This window comes from Emys orbicularis, chromosome 23 (assembly GCF_028017835.1).
Source record: "Emys orbicularis isolate rEmyOrb1 chromosome 23, rEmyOrb1.hap1, whole genome shotgun sequence".
NCBI lineage: Eukaryota > Metazoa > Chordata > Testudines > Emydidae > Emys > Emys orbicularis.
In genome coordinates, this window is record NC_088705.1 from 15,850,766 (window position 1) to 15,872,568 (window position 21,803).

The 21,803-nt window shown below is 47.8% G+C and overlaps 1 protein-coding gene across 1 annotated transcript in view; it reads right to left on the minus strand.

Moving 5' to 3' along the window:
• Window positions 1–2,692: 2,692 nt before the first annotated feature.
• The window catches only part of FABP3 (fatty acid binding protein 3), a 34,753-nt gene continuing 15,642 nt past the window's right edge, over window positions 2,693–21,803 (minus strand). The window contains exons 3-4 of the mRNA XM_065421654.1: window positions 3,537–3,638; window positions 2,693–2,960 (exon numbers count right to left, since the gene is read on the minus strand). Of these exons, the coding sequence (XP_065277726.1) occupies window positions 2,907–2,960; window positions 3,537–3,638 (156 nt within the window). The 3' untranslated portion in view covers window positions 2,693–2,906. The remainder of the gene's footprint in view (window positions 2,961–3,536; window positions 3,639–21,803) is intronic.

Below are 21,803 nucleotides of genomic sequence, written 5' to 3' on the forward strand. Positions count from 1 at the left end.
TGCTGTTCTGATTGGTGTTTTGGGGTGTGTCTGCTCTGCTGGTGCACACACCTATGTCAGTTGGGGGTGATTTTTGACTGACAGAGCTGTGCCACAGTTATACCAGCAAAGCCTCAGGTTTACCGCTATAGCTTGTGTCCCTTGTGGAGGTGGGGGTGGGTGGCCTTGCTATACCAGGAAAAGCTTCACCAGTATAGCTGTGTCCACACTAGGAGCTCTTTGCTGATCTAATGTAACACTGTTCCTAGACCAGTACAGTGCTCCTAGTGTAGCTATAGTCCTTTGTCTTGGGCAGCAAAACAAAGGCCTTGTCTAAACACACAAGTTGCACTGGCTTATGGGTGGCTTATTTCAGAGTAGTTGAAACCTGTTTCAAATCAGTGTAAGCTAAACCTCAATAGACAACTGTTAAACTGAACTAAGGGTTGTCCCCACAGGGGGTTTGCATCTGTTTCTAATACCACCTTTAGTTAAAATGCTGCAGCTTTCTCATAAATGTGCCCCAGACTGGTCAACTTCAAGGGGACCTGACAAGGGAAAACATGGCTTTGTACTGCCTTGCTCGTCTGATGTACAGAGAGAGAGCAAGTCTGAAAGTCTCTCTTGACAACTGAAGAACTAGAAGGGTTCAAGTCAGAAAACATTATGATCATCTAGTCTAACCTCCTGCATGACATGGGCCGGAGAATGACATCACTGACAAGAAGGGTGGTTCCTAATTGAGAAGATAAGTGATTCTTACTCTCATTCAAACTCTGTTGCACCTATTTAACTCACTAGGGAGAAAATCTCTCTGGGAAAGCCCTTTGTGCATTGAGGAAATTCACTGCAGTGTAAAAGGATATGCCAACTCGAATGTGACTGCACTGACCTTATGCAAAGCAGGGCTTCCAGCAGTACAGCTAAACCAGTAATGTACTGAAGTAAGCTACGTAAGTGCAAACCCTGCAAAACCTTTTGTTTGTACAGTGCAGAGTACAATGGGGACCCTGATCCCTGACCAGGCCCCTAGCCCCTACTACAACATTCATTTTAGTGCATTCACTACACCAGACTGAATTTCCTCAAGGTAGACGGGGCTTAAGAATTCAGCTCTAGATTGAAAGGGCAGGCTGGCGAGAGCTTTCATTCCACGTGTTCTTCAGCGAAGTCAGGGAAGACCAAACATTTCTCCCACTTGTAAGGTCTTCAAGCACTGGTGGCGTGGTGTGATATGCCTCACCTGCTGGAGGGGATATGGGATCAGTTCAAAATCAGACCCTTCTTTGAAAAGTCCCAAAGCATGATGGACTCCGGGGTTATTGAAAACTCATTTCCCAAACCTCAGTGTGACAGATCTAGCTGAGCATCCCTGTTTCCTAATCTTGATTTCCCAGCTTCCCTTCTGCTCGTGTGGGCAGTGTCATGCGTATGCTACACAGCAGCATTCTCTGCTGAATTTGTGCTGTAAGGATTTGGTTATGTGGAATGATGTGTGTGTATAAAAATTATACTCTGAACAACCACTCCTAGTAGAATTGCTGGTGCGAAAAATATAACAGCCCTGAGAAAACCAGGCTTGATTGTGACCCGTGCTTTCACGGCAGATACTAATCCATTGCAGGGGGACCACTAACAATGAAATCTTGGAGTGGGTCCTGTGTGGTTGGAGTGAAGAGAGACGTTTGAAGGCTGTGTGATTGTGGGGTCTTCATACTAAACTTGGGGGCAGGCTCGAATTGCAATTTCACCTTGCTTTTCTCTGTAGTAATCGTGGTGGAACACTGTCTTTTTAAACCACAGTGGCATCCTTGTAGCTGCCTGGTTACCAAACAAACAGGAACAGTGCCTGTTACGTCTGCATTTGGATCCAACTTTCCCCAGAGTAGTAGAAATGTGTGTTGCCTGAACAGGCTGCTTAAAGGTAAGTCAGCCCTGGGAAAATGTTTTTCTCCTTCCTTAGCTGCAGTTCTGCCTGGGGCCAAGGCCACTAGAGGGAGTGTAATGCAAAATGTGAGCAGAGACGACTCATGGAGCTGGAATGGGGAGGGAGTTGGAGAGACTTGTGGAGCTGTAGCCAGGCGAGTAGAGTAGCAGCATCCCTTTGTTTTTGCGGACCCTTGAATCTAGCAGCTAGCATGTGATCCTAAGAGACCCAGCTGCTGCTCCGCTAATTGGCAAACTGGAGGGGGGTTGAAAGAAGATGGTGGAGGGACTGATCCAAGATTAAACAGTGTTTGGTCGATCAATGACTAGAGTGTTGTGGAGTAGGTGTATTGAGGCCGTATGTCTCTATCCTATCCTGTTGTTTTTCCACTGGTGGGAGCACTAGTAGAGAGGCCAGCAGGGGCTACTGACATTTTAACCACCAGGCTGCTTTGACCTGCTCTGAGCAGGGCTACAACTGAAGCTGGCTAGAAAACTGCCTTTCCCTCCCAGGAAAAATCTAGAATTTTTGAAAAAACATTTGTTCCGCCCTGGCTGCCCAGCGAGCCTGGAAGCGAAGGCTGTATTAAGCTGCTCTGACTTCCTTGCTAGGGTTTGTTGGTCTCTGCAAGTCCAAAGCCTGCAGTATTACCTAAGCAGAACCCACCCCGTGCCCACCCACCCAGCTGGCCCAGAGCAGAGTGAGGCCCATAGCTAGAGGTGCTGAAAATTAGTCCTGGTATGGAGACGGCTTGTGAGCCTTTCCCAGAGCAAGCCAGACACCAATCTGTAACAACTTTGGTTTATTATTTTCCACATGGGGTCTTACAAGATTTAAAAAAAAAACAAACCACAGTACCACAGAAAGCAGAGTCACGGGCAGAAGGGGAGGGCTCGCCTGCACTGGCTCCATGCTCACATATTAAATTGAATACAAAACGTGGGGGGGAAATAGGCAATTCAGTGAGTTCAGCACCAGGTGATCAGCAGAGAGCTGGTGTCTATGTTGCCTTTTCATAGGTGCGAGTGCAGATAACAGTGCCCATGGTGAGAGTCTGGAATCAGAAACAAAACAAGGGAGGTTAAAGGAGGATTTGGGGTCAGTCCCTCGCCAGGAGCTTCACAGCTGACTTTTCCCCTAGCAGGTTCTGTCAGGCATTCACCGCAGGGCAGGATTTGACTGGATTTCTGGGAATTAACAGTTCTTGAGATCTGCCCCCTAGCTTCTCTCTCAGCTTTTAAGCTGTCCCTGTAGGACAGATATTCAGCCAGCTGTTCTGGTTCTTCTAACCCGTCCAAGGCCTGGACTACACTTGTTGGACTGGTTTAACTGTGGATTCAGAGTGTATATTTATATCGGTACCACCCTGATATATGCTGGTATAAATGTACCTTATTACCAGTATAGCTATTTCTCTTTCCTGTAAGGGAATATGCACCTTTATACTGATGTAGCTTCTTCCACACAAGGGGCTTTGTAGTGCTTTAACAGGGCTAGTTAAAGCAGTTACAACTTACCGCTGTAGACAACCCCTATGTTTATCCGATGCCACCTACTGATTGGCAATATCTTGAGTGAATGGAAAGGCAGGTGCCGTTAGCAGATCCTAGGAATACTTTTGCCCTCTTACCAGAATTAACTTCCCATCCTCCAGTTCTCGGACTAGCGTTGTCTCCTTTCCATCCCATTTCTGCACATGGATAAGTTTTCCTCCATCCAGCGTCACAAGAGACTGCAGGGGGAGAGAGAGATCAAAGCGCATAGCATAAAGTGGAGCAGCACAAGTGGTTTAAAATGGGGTAATAAGATAGATCCTTCGTGGGCTTACGGTTCAGGCACACGCAATGTCTCTGCTCGCACATCCCCAAGGATTTGCCCTTGAATCCGGTCAGCAGGACCTTTCATGTCTATCAAAGGGGTGAATGCCTGGGACCTGTGAAACCAAGGAAGCGGTGCAGGCAGGGTGGTGTCACTGCAGAAAGAGCCATCCGAATTAGCTCAGGGCTGGAGGTGGGGATTTTTAGATCTCCCTGATGCTTGGCTGTTCATTGCTGCAACTAGAGTAGGGCAGGGCACTCGCCCGGCCATCCCAGCAGCTGTATTTTGGTGGCTTGTACAAAAGAAGTTTCTTGGTGGCTGCAGAGAGAATGGACCCTGCCCTCCCAGCTGCTAGAATTAGTTTACAGGGATGGTCATGGTGGCAAAGAGAGAGATTTTAATCAGGCCTGGAGCTACCGGGGAGCAAAGGGGTCATCCCACCCCCACCCCCAAAAAGATCATCAAGGGGTCCTAAATTGTGAGAGAGGCTAAAATATGAACCAAGTTGTTCAGTGTAAAGCAGTGAACAGTGGCAGATGGGAGAGTTTTCATCCTTTATATAAATTCGAAATCACAGCAAAATATTGACACCGGAGCTACATTTTATTTGTAAACTCTTAAAATCCAAGATTTTTCAGGAGTTTCACCAGCCCCTGGCCTTCTGGAAGGTAGGTTGTTTTTTAAATAGTGATGTCCAGGGGCCTCAAAATACCCCCCCCCCCTCCCAATCATGGGACCCTAGAACTTACCCTGAGTTTAATGGTGCATCTTGACATGAATTTCCTTGGTGAGTTAATGCCAAAAAAGGGAGGAGGAGGAGGGAGTCTTTCCTACCCTTTAGTCCCATCTGAGGGTTCTCTCGCCTCAACCTTAACTTGAAGGGGCTGATTAATGTCCAGGGGAAATAAACACTCAGGAGATCCACTGGGAAGGTGGGGGATGCTGCTGCTGTTATGGGAGAGTTTGGGGGTGGCCACATTGGTTTGGATAAGGAAGGGGAAGCCCAAACTGCTGGAGACCAGAGCAGAAGTTGGGTGGGGTTTGGAAGACAGGTGTGTCTGTTCACCATGGCTGATGGGAAAAGGTGCAGTTCTACTGCCGCTCCCACAGTGAGCGGGGGATTGTCCAAACCTGCCCTCCCCTGGTGTGGCCTTCACTCTAATCTGACAAAGCCCCAAGGCAAGACTTCAATTACAAATGCAAACCCTGTCCTGAAACACCTAATCCCAGGGCTTTTCAGCCTTGGTTCCTAGCCCGCCCTCAGGGAGCCAGTCTGTCTCTTATAATAGAGTTGGTGCTTGAGTGACCCCACCCTGCTCTGACTCCCAGGATGAGTCAGACAGGCAGCTCTTCACCTCCCTGGTGTGGGTGGGAGGGAGGGGGTGCAGGTGGATGACCCAGAGGTCCACTGGGGCCAATGAGCAAAGGTTTCGCTATTCTTTACGCTCAGCGTCTAGAACAGCCTGCTAATAACGCTCACCCTTAGCTCAGGCCCCAAGGACTGATGGTCCTGGTGATAGCTGTGGCATTGGTGTGTGAGTGGCCATGGCTTCGTTATCTCTGCTCTCCCCCCGCTGCGTGCTTCACCGCCTCCTCAGAGCTGCTTGGGCTGTTCAGAGAGGATTGAATCACGGAGGCCTCTTTATTTAATCAGTGCTGAGCTGGTTGCCCAGATGAGCCAGTTTTGCCTTGGGAACAAGAGCCGTAGAGGCTGAATTTCATCTCCCGATGAGCTGCTTATGGACGGGCGGGGGGCTCGGGTCACAGTGTCACGAATGGGTTTCTGAGCAGTGTAATTAAAGCCTGATTGTTCCCTCCACCTGCCCCTGCCTTGGCAAGGCTGTGTTTACACGGCATCTTGTGTTGACGCTGACCTAACAGCCAGGCCTGGCCATGGCTAAGGTCAGCGTGACAATTCTCTTGTCCAAATAGCCAGGGAACCCCTGTGCAATCAGGTGGTGTGAGGCCAAGCCAGGTCCATCTCAGGCCAGAGAGCCTCCTGCCCTCTGGAGACGGGCTGCAAACCCCAACCCCCTCCTGCTGCTGTCCCGGTGTCACTCTGCCCCCTTCTGCATGTGTTTGCAAGAAAAACTTTCCTCTTCCATGCCTGCAGCAGGCTCGGGCTGCAGGACTCAGTTCCTGCTTTCCAGCACCCCAATGCTTGGGGAGTATTCAGCTCCAGGAACCCCATCTCGGTAGGATGCGGCTACCCCCAGCCACGCTCCTGGGATGTTCTGGGAGGCACCTCTGGGGCTCTCTAAACTCCTTGCTGAGCCCCCAAGATTGTTCCATGGCTCCCGGCTGCCAATCATTAAACGTGAGGCCCCCACCAAGCCCCTTCTCTCTGGTGATCCTGCCCCACTGCTCCCTTCCCTGGTCTGGGCCACCCACCGGCTGCAGGCATGTTCCCACTAGAGAAGGTGGCCTCCTAGCCTTGTGGCGCTCCAGGTGGCAGGCACCTGGGGGATATAAGACTTGCCCTCTCCCAAGGTGGGAGCACAGGGCAGAGGGTAGAAGGCTCCATAAAGGCAAGAGAGAGGAATGGTGCAGCAGCTGGGTGGGACAGGGGACCTCTGTGTGATGTTTCTTTTGGGGGAAGCTTTACAGATCCTAGGACCTAGAGATGGCAGAGATCTGGTCAGCCCACTCCTGATCGCAGTGAGAGCAGCATCATTCCCCTGCCATCCCTCTCCAGGAGGTGGGGACCACAGCAGGGTTGTTCCTGGCTGTATATCTGGAAGATCTGTGTAGTGTAGCTTTGAGCGTCCCAAGGAACAGGGCTCCCCAACCCCCAGGAAATGAGTCCCCAGCCTTGCAGATCTCACCATTAGGGAAATCCCTTCCCCAAATGCCATCCGCTGGTTGCCCCTTGGACTGTCCCACCCAATCCCCATCTCCCGCTGGTGCAAACCCTTCCAGACAGCAGCACCCGCCCAGAACTGGGGCTTTCATTAATCGCTCTCCTCAGCCCCCTAAACGCTTGTCCCTGATGATCGATTCCATTCCTAGCCGACTCTCCCCTTCCAAGCCCTGAGCTTCTTACCACTGCTCAGTACAGATCCTTTGTCATAAGAACGGCCACACTGGGTCCGACCAAAGGTCCATCTAGCCCAGTATCCTGTCTTCCGACAGTGGCCAATGCCAGGTGCCCCCAAGGGAATGAACAGAACAGGTAATCAACAAGTGATCCAGCCCCTGCTATCCATTTCCAGCTTCTGGCAAACAGAGGCTAAGGACACCATCCCTGTCCATCCTGGCTAATAGCCATTCATGGACCTATCCTCCATGAATTTATCTAGTTCTTTTTTGAACCTTGTTATAGTCTTGGCCTTCACAACATCCTCTGGCAAGGAGTTCCACAGGTTGACTGTGTTGTGTGAAAAATACTTCCTTTTGTTTGTTTTAAACCTGCTGCTTATTAATTTTATTTGGTGGCCCTAGTTCTTGTGTTATGAGAAGGAGTAAATAACACTTCCTTATTCACTTTCTCCACACCAGTCATGATTTTCTAGACCTCTATCATATCCCCCCTTAGTCGTTTCTTTTCCAAGCTGAAAAGTTCCAGTCTTATTAATCTCTCCTCATACGGCAGCCGTTCCATACCTCTAATAATTTTTGTTGCCCTTTTCTGAACCTTTTCCAAGTCCAATATATCTTTTTTGAGATGGGGCGACCACATCTGCACGCAGTATTCAAGATGTGGGTGTACCATGGATTTATACAGAGGCAGTATATTTTCTGTCTTATTATCTATCCCTTTTTTAATTATTCCCAACATTCTGTTCGCTTTTTTGACTGGCGCTGCACATTGAGTGGATGTTTTCAGAGAACTATCCACAATGACGCCAAGATCTTTCTTGAGTGGTAACAGCTAATTTAGACCCCATCATTTTATATGTATAGTTGGGAGTGTGTTTTCCAATGTGCATTACGTTGCATTTATCAACACTGAATTTCATCTGCCGTTTTATTGCTCAGTCACCCAGTTTGGAGAGATCCTTTTGTAGCTCTTCGCAGTCTGCCTGGGACTTAACTATCTTGAGTAGTTTTGTACCTTCTGCAAATTTTGCCACCTCACTGTATACCCCTTTTTCCAGATCATTTATGAATATGTTAAATAGGATTGGTCCCATTACAGACCCCTGGGGGATACCACTATTTACCTCTCCATTCTGAAAACTGATAATTTATTCCTACCCTTTGTTTCCTATCTTTTAACCAGTTACCAATCCATAAGAGGACTTCCCTCTTATTCCATGACAGCTTACTTTGCTTAAGAGCCTTCGGTGAGAGACCTTGTCAAAGGCTTTCTGAAAATCTAAATACACTATATCCACTGGATCCCCCTTGTCCACATACTTGTTGACCACCTCAAGAATTCTAGTAGATCGGTGAGGCATGATTTCCCTTTACGAAAACCTCCTTGATTCTTCCTCAACAAATTATGTTCATCTATGTGTCTGACAATTTTGTTCTTTACTATAGTTTCAACCAGTTTGCCCAGTATTGAAATCACGCTTACTGGTCTGTAATTGCCGGGGTCTCCTCTGGAGCCCTTTTTAAAAATTGGCATCTGAGATGCATGGGTTAAGCATCCTGCAAAATAAATAACCCACAGAAGACATGTGGGGAGATAATGTTTATGGTTTTGTATATTTACATATGTATGAGTAGGGTCAACAATGTAATCAACAGTCCCTGTCTATGCCCTATTCTGATAATTCAGAGGTCAAAGGAAGATCCTAGCATTTAAATGAATTGTAAACATGGGATACCTCGGTATTCATCTCTCTTTGAAATGGATAGCAAATAATCTGTGAATGGTGGAGGAACAAGCAAATTGCCTTATGTTAATTCTATAGCTAAGTACCGATGATGGACTTCCTTCAAAGTCATCCTAATTACCTTTTGTTCCGCGAGGAACTCGCAACTTGTCAAAAGACATGAATTGTATAAAAGATCCTTGGGTCCTGATTCTGTCATCTCAGATCCACTTAGGCTTCATCAGGGGAAGTTTGAGTCACAAGACTGAGGTCCCAGTTACGCTGGTCCACCCTGAATGTGAGATTTGGACATTGGACTATAACCTATGAACTGAATTCCAAAGGAACTCTTTGCAACTGCGAAGCTCACCATCTGTGCTGTGAATCTGCACCTCAATGAATTGAACTCATGTCTGTGTGTATATTGATCTTTTAACCAGACTCTCTCTCTTTTTTTTTTTTAAATAAATTTAGTTCAGTTAATAAGAATTGGCTGTAGCATGTATTTGGGTAAGCTCTGAAACATTCATTAACCTGGGAGGTGATGTGTCCGATCCTCTGGGATTGGTAGAACCTTTTCTTTTATGTGATGAAATAAGATTTACAGAAATTTTCATCATATTTGATGTGGGTACCTGGATGGAGGCCTGAGGCTGGATCACTTTAAGGCAGTGATTCTCAAACTTTTGTACAGGTGACCCCTTTTCACATAGCAAGCTTCTGAGTGCGACCCCCCCTTATAAATTAAAAACACTTTTTAATATATTTTAACACCATTATAAATGCTGGAGGCAAAGCGGGGTTTGGGGTGAAGGCTGACAGCTCGCGACCCCCCATGTAATAACCTTGCGACCCCCTGAGGGGTCCCGACCCCCAGTTTGAGAACCACTGCTTTAAGGGAAACTGTTGTTTGGACTTCTGAGTAACCAGTGAGGTAATAAAGAAGCTGTTTTATGCTGGCTTGGTGAATCGAAGTATTGGAATATACACCAGCTTTCTGGGGTTTGGCTGCCCCATTCTTTTCAGTTCACCCTAATTGAGTGACTGTAGCTGGCTCCCCACTAGGACCCCGGTCACAGTGGCGTAGTTGCGCTTGGATACCCATTACCATGGGTTAATTGGGTTTTTGGATCAGAACCACACGCTTGTCAAAATTTAATTTTGATATTGGAGAGCTTAAGGGTAAAAATCAGTTACAGTGAGTGACCCATGATCGAGATCCTGACAGAAAAAGCCTGGAAGAATTGTGCTCACAGAGGGGGTTGTCTTTTAAGAAAAAGGCCCCAGATCAGGAATTGAAAAATCTGTTAATTGCCAGTAATAAGGAAGCAGACCCAGCGAAAATGCATGCAGTGAGAAACCAGCAGCTAGAACTTGTACAAAAGCAAAAAATAGCTGATCTGGAAGGAGAAGCTGTTCGGAAGGAGCAGCTGCTGAGAGAGAACGCCTGTGGTTTGAACATGAACAAAGAATGGCAGATATTCGATTGCAGGAACTAGAAGCTAAGGCAGAAGTGGACAGACTTAAGCTCAAACGCAAAAGAATAAAGGAACAACAGGAACTGTCTCATCCTGAAAAGCCAGCTCCTCTCAACAGCAAAGATGGGGATAAAATCTCTCCAGTTTGTAACAATGTTGGTATGTTGTTTGACTCTAAGCAGTTATCTGTGTGTAACCAAATGTACCCCAACACTGCCACCTTTCATGTAAATGTTTTTACTGTGAGCTCAGGTGAAGGTAACCCCATAACTTGTGCAGAGAATGTAAAAGTCAATGGTAAAAGTTGTTTAGGGCAAATTACAGCTTCTAACATCACTCTTGTTAAAGCAGATCTTGTCAAAGAGGAAGATTACTTATCAAATAAGAGTGTGAATTTTGTAGTCCTCTATGAGTTTACTGTAAGTGTGCCTTTAGCCAGAATCCATCTTGAATGGAATGGTGTTAAACATGAAGTTATAGCTGGTGTAAGGAAGTTATTGCCTAAGGATCTTTTGATTGGGGATGATATTAAAACTTTGTTCAGTCAAGCTGATGACATAAACCAGTCACAGGAAAGAAATGGTCCTGAACCTGTGTCTACTAGGGGCAAGGATTTGCCTATGGAAGGTTTCTCGAAATATTTGTCTGAGGAAGATGGCTGTTTGTCTGTGCAAAGAAGCAGTTGAAGCATATGTGAATGAAGTTTCTGAATGTCTGTCTGATATCTCAGAAGTAAATCTGGAATTAGATGAAGCACAAAGAGAGCTCATTTAGGGGGAAGAGGTTTTTCTAAAGCAGATTAAAGTTGATGGTCAGGTTAAAGCCCGACTGAGGAAGAAAAGGGCGCATTCTTGGTGAGTGATACATTGTTGGCTAGTAAAGCGTGGAAAAGTAAGCCTGACCCAGGTAAAAGTGATGTGCTTAAAGTAGCTCAGTGTAATAAGACACTATTTGTTGAAAACAGCAGTTTATCTGTTAAGAGAGGGGAAGGCAAAGAAAGTTTAGATGAGCATAGGCAGCCTTCTGAGCTGATGGCTTTGTCTAATCAGCAGTTTGGGAAGGCCAGGTTAGTGGAACATGAGTGTCCCTGCACCTTACCTGTTACCAGAGAGGAGAATTGTCACAGTGAAGGAAATATTCCTGTGACTGTTAGGGGTAATGACTTGCCCATGAAGGGAGCTACCCCAATCTCCAAGCAATTGTCCGTGAACAGCCATGTGTACTGGGACAAGGGAAATGATATCCCAAGCTGTTTGTCTGTCAAAGGGGAATGTTTCCCCAGCTCTTTTCTGTTTGTAGAGCAGACAGAAGAAGCCTGTCAGCTTATGATGGTTAGGGTTACCGTACGTCCGGATTTCCCCGGACATGTCCGGCTTTTTGGTGCTCAAATCCCCGTCCGGGGGGAATTTCCAAAAAGCCGGACATGTCCGGGGAAATAGGGAGGCATAAGCCAGGGTCCGCCCGGCCCCAGCATGATCCGCCGGGTCCGCAGCGCAGCCCAGCCGCCCCGACTACATTGTAGCGAGCTCGGGCGGGGGGGGCTTGGGCTTCCCTTACGGGCGGGGACCCTCCGGCCACTGGGGGACCCTTCCTGTGGCCCCGTTGCCCCGTGTGGCTCGGAACCCGGCGCCGCGGGAGCTGTTTCCGGCGGGGACAACAGGCCAGGGAACGTGCTCGGCGGCAGCAGGAAGGAGGCTGCGGCCAGGGCTGCAGGGACCCACGCCGCCCCGGTCGCCGCTGAGCGTCTGAAGCCCCCGCCAGGCAGAGGCTGCTGGGTGAGTGGGGAAGCAGGGCAGGCGGGGGGGGGGTGCAGAGGCTGCAGGGCGAGGAGGAGCAGGGCAGGCAGGGGCATAGAGGCTGCAGGGGCAGGGGGGTGCAGGGGCGGGGGGGCACAGAGGCTGAAGGGGCGGGGGGGTGCAGGGGTCTCAGAGGCTGCAGGGGCAGGGGGGTGCAGGGGCGAGGAGGAGCAGGGCAGGCAGGGGCAGGGGGGTGCAGGGGCTGCAGGGCGAGTGGGGAGCAGGGGTCTCAGAGGCTGCAGGGGCGGGGGGCGCAGGGGCAGGGCAGGCGGGGGGCGCAGAGGCTGCAGGGGCGGGGGTGCAGGGGCTGCAGGGCGAGTGGGGAGCAGGGGTCTCAGAGGCTGCAGGGGCGGGGGGGGTGCAGAGGCTGCAGGGCGAGTGGGGAGCAGGGAAGCACTTAGCAACCCCCAACCAAGATCAGAGTGGGAGGGAGGAGGGGGAATGCAGGGTGCTCAGAGGAGGGGGCAGAGTTGGGGCAGGGACTTTGGGGAAGAGGCGGGGCTGGGGCGGGGTTGGGGCGGGGCCGGGAGGTGGGGAAGGGGCGGAGTTGGGGCAGGGCCAGGGCCCCCGTGGAGTGTCCTCTTTTTTCAATATGGTAACCCTAATGATGGTTGAAAATGTATCAGTTGACCAAAAGTTGGTTCTGGATACAACTAAAGCCCAGGAAGGAAGTGGTCCTAAATTTGTGTCTGCTAGGGATGATGACATTGCAACTAGGTTGCATCCAGTTGATGTCCTAAATAGCTCCCAGAGACCAAGCGATTCTGGTGCTTCTATTTTGCCTGTTGCTAGTGTGTTGCTGAGTAAAGATATGACAATCTTGTCTGATCAGGGTGCTATCATAGCCAGGGCACAAGGAAAGCATGAAGGTGATTTAACTATGTTACCCACTGACAGTGTGGAAACGTGTAACAAGGAAGAGAATGCTTCTAATCTTTTGACTATGAAGTCTAGCAGTTTACCTGAAAGGGGGTTGTGTAAAAATCCTCCTGATGGGCCAGAGGTGATTCTGGATGTATGTGAAACTCAGAAAGAGTTTGGTGATTTGTCTAGGGTTACCATACGTCCGGGTTTCCCCGGACATGTCCGGCTTTTCGCTCTTTAAATAGCCGTCCAGGGGAGATTTCTAAAAATCTAAAAATGTCCAGGATTTCCCCCCGGTCGGCTATTTAAAGAGCGAAAAGCGGCTGACAGGGCAGCCGAGCGCCGCTCACATTGGGGCCTCAGCGGCCAAAGCCCCTTCCTGGCTCCCCGCATCCCCTGCAGCCTTAGCACGCCGCCCGGCAGTCCTGGGGGGCGGGGCTGTGCGCCTGTGAGGGAACGCGGCGGCGGGGCTGGCAGCGGCGGCCAGAGCCCCTCCCCCGCTTCCCCCCTCCTCCATAGCCTTACTACGCCTCTCGGGCGGGGCGGAGCCAGACACCTGCTCTAAGCCGAGCAGCATGGTAAGGGGGCCAGGGAGTTGGAGAAGGGGGGCAGTCAGGGGACAGGGAGCGGGGGGGGGTTGGATGGGTCGGTGGTTCTGGAGGGGCTGTCGGGGCAGGGGTGTGGAGAGGGGTTGGGACAGTCAGGGACAGGGAGCGGGGGGGTTAGACAGGTCAGGGGTTCTGGGGGGGCTGTCGGGGCAGGGGTGTGGAGAGGGGTTGAGGCAGGCAGGGAGCAGAGGGGGTTGGATGGGTCGGGAGTTCTGGGGGTCCTGTCAGGGGGCGGGGAGCAGTTGGATAGGGCATGGGAGTCCCGGGGGTCTGTCTCAGGGCGGGGGTGTGAATATGGGGTGGGGGTGTGGATAAGGGTCAGGGCAGTCAGGGGACAGGTAGGGTCCTAGGGGGGCAGTTAGGGTGGGGGGTTCCCAGGAGGGGGCAGTTGGGACAAGAAGCAGGGAGGCTTAGATAGGGGGTGGAGTCCTAGGGGGCAGTTAGTGGCAGGGGTCCCAGGAGCGGGCAGTCAGGGGACAAGGAGCAGGGGGGGTTGGGGGTTCTGAGGGGGGCAGTCAGGGGGTGGGAAGTGTGAGGGACTGGATGGGGGCGGGGCAGTGCAGGGGAGGGGCTAGAGCGCCCCCCCCCCCCCCCCAGTGTCCTCTTTTTTCATTGTGGAAATATGGTAACCCTAGATTTGTCTGTTGTGCCAAAGTCGGTTCTGGACATAAATAAAGCTCAGAAAGAATCTGTTGCAGTGCATGATAGTGCAAAAGAAAAGGAATTTCTTAGTGAAATCTTTGAAGTCTGTGACAAGGAATTGTTTCCATTGACTCTGAATGGGCCATCGTGGATAGTAAACAGTCTCTCTTCTGGGGAAAGTGTGTTGGTGCCTACTGGCCAGAGTCTTTCAAATGAAAATGAATCCTCTGAATTTGTTTTGAAAAAATCCATGGTGGAGAGCTTTGAGGAGATCTCAGATGGAATAAAAATTGTTAGGGAGTTTAACCAGCTTGTCGGGGAGACAATGGTGTTGGGACAGGACTGTCTCCATGTTGATTCTTTGAGTAAACAGTCTGTATTTCAGGTTCAGAGGGACGACTGGAGAGCTGAATCTGCAGAGCAGGTGGACAGTTGTGCAGTTAATCTCTCGAGAATACAGGGATGGCAGGTAAACTCTCCTCTCTAGATATGTTGGAGATGACTTGTAGTCTCTGAGTGCACTTGACATCTGATTCCATGTGGAAGCAGAGGTTGGTAAGGGAAGGACAAAAGAACCTTGAAACAAACATGCTAGTGAAAATGGATGCAATTTCTTTAAGACAGAGTCCAACCTTGGAATTGGTAAAGCTTGAGGATCTGAAAACTAGTAAACAGGCTAGTGTCTGTGTTGATGCAAATTACCTGACTGACTGGGGGGGAGAAAGACTTGCCCATAGCCATTAGCAAAGAGGACGCACCCAGCCAGCCAATGGATTCTGTTACACAAAAGAGTTCAGATTTTGACTGTACTGGACAGGGAGGAAGAAGGGAAGGTTTAAACCTTGCAAATAAAAGCCACAGATTAACCCTAAAATACCGAAACCGCAAGGAAGTGGTTAAACTGAAAGCCCATGTTAACGAAGACCCTGAGGTCAAGAAAAAGCTACAAAGATTCAAAAGGGATATTGAACAAGCTGACCTAAAGAATGATTTGTCTAGACCAAAAGCTTGGCATGACAAAAATGATTGTAAATGTACACTTGTGATAAAACTGATGTTATTGCTAATTATTGTAACTAACTTGTTCCTGATACCAAGAACTATAAAAATGTACAATGTGCATGGTCCTTTGAAAAAACCCTTGAACATGTTGGGAGTAATACATAAGAACTCATTATGTTGTAAAAGCCTTCATGGTTATACTGTTTCATTACATGACAACACACACTATGTTAAAAGGCCTGGTGATACTGATATTTCACAGTTAGTGCCTGTATCTAATCTTGAAACTGTACATAGCAGAAAAACCACTACAAGCTTGAACTGCTGTGCACAAAGGGAAACTGAGGTACAACACCTCACAGCCTTCATGGCTGAATACCAGAGTAAGTGCTCTCTGAAGAACATTAATGGCTATGTTAAGTTAACACATAGACGAAACCCTGGAATCACCAAAGTGTTTCACAATGTATGCACTAAGTTTTTGGTTGGGGCCAAAGCATGCATCAATAATTTGGCCTTACAAAGAATTCAATGTAAACACAGCTCATATCAATGTTGGAAGGTCCTTAAGGTGTATCCAGGAGCTCTAATTTCGCCCCTCCACACCAGTCTCACGTTGGGGGTGTGACGCATGGCTAGAAAGGGTTAAACATCCTGCAAAATAAATAACCCACAGAAGACATGTGAGGAAATAATATTTGTGTTTTTGTGTATTTACATATGTATGAGTCGGGTCAACAATGTAATCAACAGTCCCTGTCTCTGCTGTATTCTGATAATTCAGAGGTCAAAAGAAGATCCTAGCATTTAAATGACTTGTAAACACGGGATATCTCAGTATTAATGGATAGCAAATAATCTGTGAATGGTGGAGGAACAAGCAAATGGCCTTATGTTAATTTGTATAGCTAAGTACCAGTGATGGACCTCCTTCAAAGACATCCTATTTACCTTTTGTTCCCTGAGGAACTCCCAACTTGTCAAAGAGGACATGAAATTGTATAAAAGATCCTTGGATCCTGATTCTGTCATCTCAGATCCGCTTAGGCTTCATCAGGGGGAGTTTGAGTGGCAAGACTGAGGTCCCAGTTATGCCGGTACGCCCTGAATGTGAGATTTGGACATTGGACTATAACCTATGAATTCTAAATGAACTCTTTGCAACTAGGAAGCTCACCATCTCTGCTATGAATCTGCACATCAATGAATTGAACTCATGTCTGTATGTGTATCGATCTTTTAACCAGACTCTCTTTCTTGTTTTTTAATAAATTTCAGTTTCGATAATAAGAATTGGCTGTAGTGTGTATTTGGGTAAGATCTGGAATATTCATTAACCTGGGAGGTAATGTGTCCGATACTCTGGGATTGGTAGAACCTTTTCTTTTATACGATGAAATAAGATTTACAGAAATTTTCATCATATTTGATGTGGTTACCTGGATGGAGGCCTGAGGCTGGATCACTTTAAGGGAAACTGTTGTTTGGATTTCTGAGTAACCAGTAAGGTAATACAGAAGCTGTTTTATGCTGGCTTGGTGAATCTAAGTATTGGAATATCCACCAGCTTTTTGGAGTTTGGCTGTCCCATTCTTTGCAGTTCACCCTAATTGAGTGACCATAGCTGGCTCCCCACTAGGACCCTGGTCACAGCATTACATAAGCTATCCTCCAGTCATTTGGTACAGAAGCTGATTTAAATGATAGGTTACAGACGACAGTTAGTAGTCCTGCAATTTCACATTTGAGTTCTTTCAGAACTCTTGGGAGAATACCATCTGGTCCTGGTGAGTTATTACTGTTTAGTTTATCAGTTTGTTCCAAAACCTCTTCTAATGACACCTCAATCTGGGACAGTTCCTCAGATTTGTCACCTAAAAGGAATGGCCCGGGTTTGGGAATCTCCCTCACATCCTCAGCCGTGAAGACCGATGCAAAGAATTCATTGAGTTTTTCCACAATGGCCTTATCATCCTTGAGTGCGCCTTTAGCATCTTGATTGTCTGGGGCCCCACTGGTTATTTAGCTGGCTTCCTGCTTCTCATGTACTTAAAAATGTTTTTGCTATTACTTTTTGAGCCTTTGGCTAGCTGTTCTTCAAATTCTTTTTTGGCCTTGCTAATTATATTTTTACACTTCATTTGCCAAAGTTTATGCTATTTTCTATTTCCTCCTAGGATTTAACTTCCACTTTTTAAAGGATGCTTTTTTGCCTCTCACTGCTTCTTTTACTTTGTTGTTTAGCCATGGTGGCTCTTTTTTGGTTCTCTTACGATGTTTTTTAATTTGGGGGATACATTTAAGTTGAGCCTCTATTATGATGTCTTTAAAAAGTTTCCATGCAGCTTGCAGAGATTTCACTTTTGGTGCTGTACGTTTTAATGTCTGTTTAACTAACCTCCTCATTTGTGTGTAGTTCCCCTTTCTGAAATTAAATGCTACAGTGCTGGGCTGCTGTGGAGTTTTCCCCACCACAGGGATGTTAAATTTAATTATATTATGGTCATTATTACCGAGCGGTTCAGCTATATTCACCTCTTGGACCTGATCCTGTGCTCCACTTAGGACTAAATCAAGAATTGCCTCACCTCTTGTGGGTTCCAGGACTAGCTGCTCCAAGCAGCAGTCATTTAAGGTGTCAAGAAACTTTATCTCTGCATCCCGTCCTGAGGTGACATGTACCCAGTCAATATGGGGATAGTTGAAATCCCCCCATTATTATTGGGTTTTTTATTCTAATCTCCCTGAGCATTTCACAGTCACTATCACCATCCTGGTCAGGTGGTCTGTAATATATCTCTACTGCTATATTCTTATTATTCAAGCATGGAATTACTATCCATAGAGATTCTATGGTACAGTTTGGTTCATTTAAGATTTTTACTTTGTTTGATTCCACGCTTTCTTTCACATATAGTGCCACTCCCCCACCAGCATGACCTGTTCTGTCGTTCTGATATATTTTGCACACTGGTATTACTGTGTCCCATTGATTATCCTCATTCCACCAAGTTTCTGTGATGCCTGTTATATTAATATCCTAATTTAATACGAGGCACTCTAGTTCACCCATCTTATTATTTAGACTCCTAGCATTGGTATATAAGCACTTTAAAAACCTGTCACTTTTTAGCTGCCTGCCATTACATGATGTAATTGAATGGGACTTTTTTTCATTTGACTGTTTCTCATCAGATCCTACCTATATTTTATCATCTTCCATCCTCTCCTCCTTACTAGGACATAGAGAATCTCCATTAATAGATCCTCCTCTAAGGGATGTCCAAACTACATGCTCCTCTGCACCTGTCGGCTTTCCCCCAGCCCTTAATTTAAAAACTGCTCTATGACCTTTTTAATTTTAAGCGTCAGCAATCTGGTTCCACTTTGGTTTAGGTGAAGCCCATCCCTCCTGTATAGGCACCCCCTTTCCCAAAAGTTTCCCCAGTTCCTAATAAATCTAAACCCCTCCTCCTTATACCATCATCTCATCTACGCATTGAAACCCTGCAGTTCTGCCTGTCTAACTGGCCCTGCGCGTGGAACTGGAAGCATTTCAGAGAATGCTACCATGGAGGTCCTGAACTTCAATCTCTTACCTCACAGCCTAAATTTGGCCTCCAGGATCTCTCTCCTATCCTTCCCTATGTCATTGGTACCTACATGTACCATGACCACCGGCTCCTCCCCAGCACTACATAAGCCTATGTAGATGTCTCGAGAGATCTGCAACCTTCACACCAGGTAGGCAAGTCACCATACTGTTCTCCTGGTCATCGCAAACCCAGCAATCTATGTTTCTAATGATCGAATCATCCATTACTAATGCCTGTCTCTTCCTAATAACTGGAGTTCCCTCCCCTGGAGAGGTATCCTCAGTGCGAGAGGTTACCACAACATCATCTGGAAGGAGGGTCCGAACTATGGGATCGTTTCCCTCTGCTCCAGCTGGATGTTCTCCTTCCCTTAGACTTTCATCCTCCTCAACAGCACAGAGGCTGTCAGACCAGGGGTGGAATAATCAACACCCCCTGCAACACGTAACTTTTTCTGAGAGGTCTCCCACTCCACTACTAAATGTAAACATGCTTAGTTTACAAGGTCTGAAAATATCAGGTGGTATAGTTACAAAAGCAAGGCACTTCTGAATTCAGTAGGAATGTTGGATGTGCATAGAACACAGGACTGGTTCCTGCATGGTTACAGACCTGCAGTAAAGTGGAACAATTTTCAGTTTGTGTGATTGGAGGATATCTGGATCCATATTTGTTAGTCTCTAAGGTGCCACAAGTACTCCTGTTATTTTTGTGGATCCATATTGTAAGACTGTCCCACATAATGAGGAAAAGTTGAAGTGCCTTTGCTGTTGTTGAAAGCTTAGTTTCTGTGGAGAACTTGTCATCTTCTTTTTATGTTTTTACGGGAAACAAAACTAAAAAAAGGGCAATGGTTGTTGAAAATAGCAATTCTGGTCCTAGTTAGCATTGGGAAGATGCCAACATTTGTTGCTCAATTTTATCCTATTTTTTCTACAGAAATTTACAGTGGGTCAGTATTTGACTTGGGAGAAATGAAGTAACAGAGAGCGGCCCAAATTGAACTTGAGCGCTCCTGAACTTTGAGGGTGTAAATCTGGAAGGCAGGTGCTAGATTCCCTTTCTGAATGTTAGATAAATCTGGAACGGACAAACCAATTTCTGCTTCCTTGGCTCAGAAGTGGAAACTGAGTCACATCCTCCTGTGTGTCTGGTATCTAAAGCTGCCCAGGTCCTCTAGTAGAGCCTTCCCTTCCTTACTTATCATTTTAACTTCTCCTGGTGGGGTCCACATAACCCTGACCCTTGCTAGGCTTCAGATAGACTTATCAGTCTCCACCCCAAATCCCACTTTGCCTCCAGCATTTATAATGGTGTTGAATATATAAACAAGTGTTTTTAATTTATGGGGGGGGGGGTCGCACTCAGAGGCTTGCTATGTGAAAGGGGTCACCAGTACAACACTTTGAGAACCACTGAGATAGAGGCACACTGTCCATTCATTCCACGCAATTCCTTCTTTGGGGGCTGCCAGCCAAGGCCACTAGCTTCCCTAATCCAATCTGGGGAAGTCTTTTACTCTTTGTGCCTACATGTTCCCCATTCACAGCACCACCCCCTTCTAGCAGCCAGCTCCCCATTCACCGCACGTGCCGTGCATCAGGTCTCAACAGCCCCCAGCAGCTTCCCCTCCTTTTCTGGTTGATAGCAGCCAAGGGACTGCTGGGAGATGTAGTTCCTTTCCTGCTCCAGGGCCAGCTTTCCAGGCAGGGAGCTGGCCAAGGAACTACAGCTCCCGGGGTACTTTGGGCTCTCAGCTCCCAGGCTGGATCCCTGCGGGCAGAGGGTGAGGGCTGGTCTGGAACGTTGTTGCCTGTCTCTGGTCGGGGCAGGGGGGGATACAATGTATCAGGGCCCTGAAACAGTGTATCATATCCTGGGGGTGGGGGGGGCTGGCGGTCTGCTCGCCCCAGGGGCTGGCCGAGCCTGCGGGGTGGGGGTGGGGGTGGGGGGATAAGGTGTTCTCTGGGGCTGGACTCCGCGGTAACCAGTGTGCTGCTCCACACACTGAGAGGGGAGGAAGCGAGTGGTATGAGCCCCTTCTGAGTGTGGGCCCGGCGCCACGGAGCCACTGGTGCCATGGTAAACCCGGTACTGGGTGGAACCGTTCTACTGTGTCCCGGAAAGTATGTACCTCTCTGTCTCCCTTAGCTCCTCCAGCTCAGTCACCCTGGCCCCCAAGCCTGTACACGGTCTCTGAGGACCAAGAGCTCCTAGCACTGAATGCACTTATGGGACCTGCCCATAGGCAGGTCATCATACATGCTGCATTGGGTGCAAGGGTAGCCCCCACTCTGTTGCTGGACTTTAGCCTGCATTCTCTTTTTACTCCTGCAGCTGGTTCCTTTGTTGTTATTTTGTTTTTAATCAGGGGATGTTTTTTTAGCTTAAGTTTAAGGAATGTTACATGTATCCCCCAAACTCCTTCGCAAAACTCCCCTGTTAGCCACTGCTCTGGTCGCTTAGGAGTGGGCTTATTAAAGCCCTGGTTTTCCTGAGTAGCCCCGCCCCTTGGTTAAGGGTTGATGGGTGCTAAAGAGATTAGGGATCAAAGCCTCGTTAAGAAGCTCTCAGCTCCCAGCCTTGCCTAGCAGGCCACTAGGCTCAGCACCCCCACGGTCAGCACACAGTCCCCCAAACAAACAGACTGCATGGTATATTTCAGTCCTGCAGCAAGCACAGCACAACAAACACAAACACACACACAACAGACAACAAACTTACCCCAAGGGCAGGGCCGGCCCACAACATTTTGGCACCGGAGGCGGGGAGCTCAAATGACGCCCCTTTGCCACCTCGCTTGGGCTAAAACTTTGAAAGGTCTCAATTCTGCCTTCTTCCTGCTCTACTCCTCTCATGGTACTGCTCTGCTACCTACCCCAAGAAAGGAAAACTAACAACTTAAAGTGCCTTGTTCAAAAATTTTAAGTAACACTTAACTTTCAAACGCCTGAACAGCAAATGTAACTTTTCTTGTCTGCATTTTATCTGTTTGAATAATCAAAGTGGTGCTTTCTGTGCCTTCTTGATTGTAAAGATTTGAACCGCTTCCTGAAGGTCCACAGTCTGGGCCAGCTCATGCTCTATTGAGATGGTTGCAAGGCCGACCAGCCTCTCCTGTGTCATTGTGGAGTGTAGATATGTTTTTATTAACTTCAGCTTGGAGAAGCTGCGTTCTCCACTGGCAACTGTTACAGGATGTGTTAGAAGTATGCGCAGAGCAACAAAAGCATTTGGAAAGAGGGTGGACATCTTATTTGTGCACATATATTCGAGAACAGCCTTTGGAGTTGATCCTGCTGAAATGTATCTTGAAAGGGCTTTCAGTTC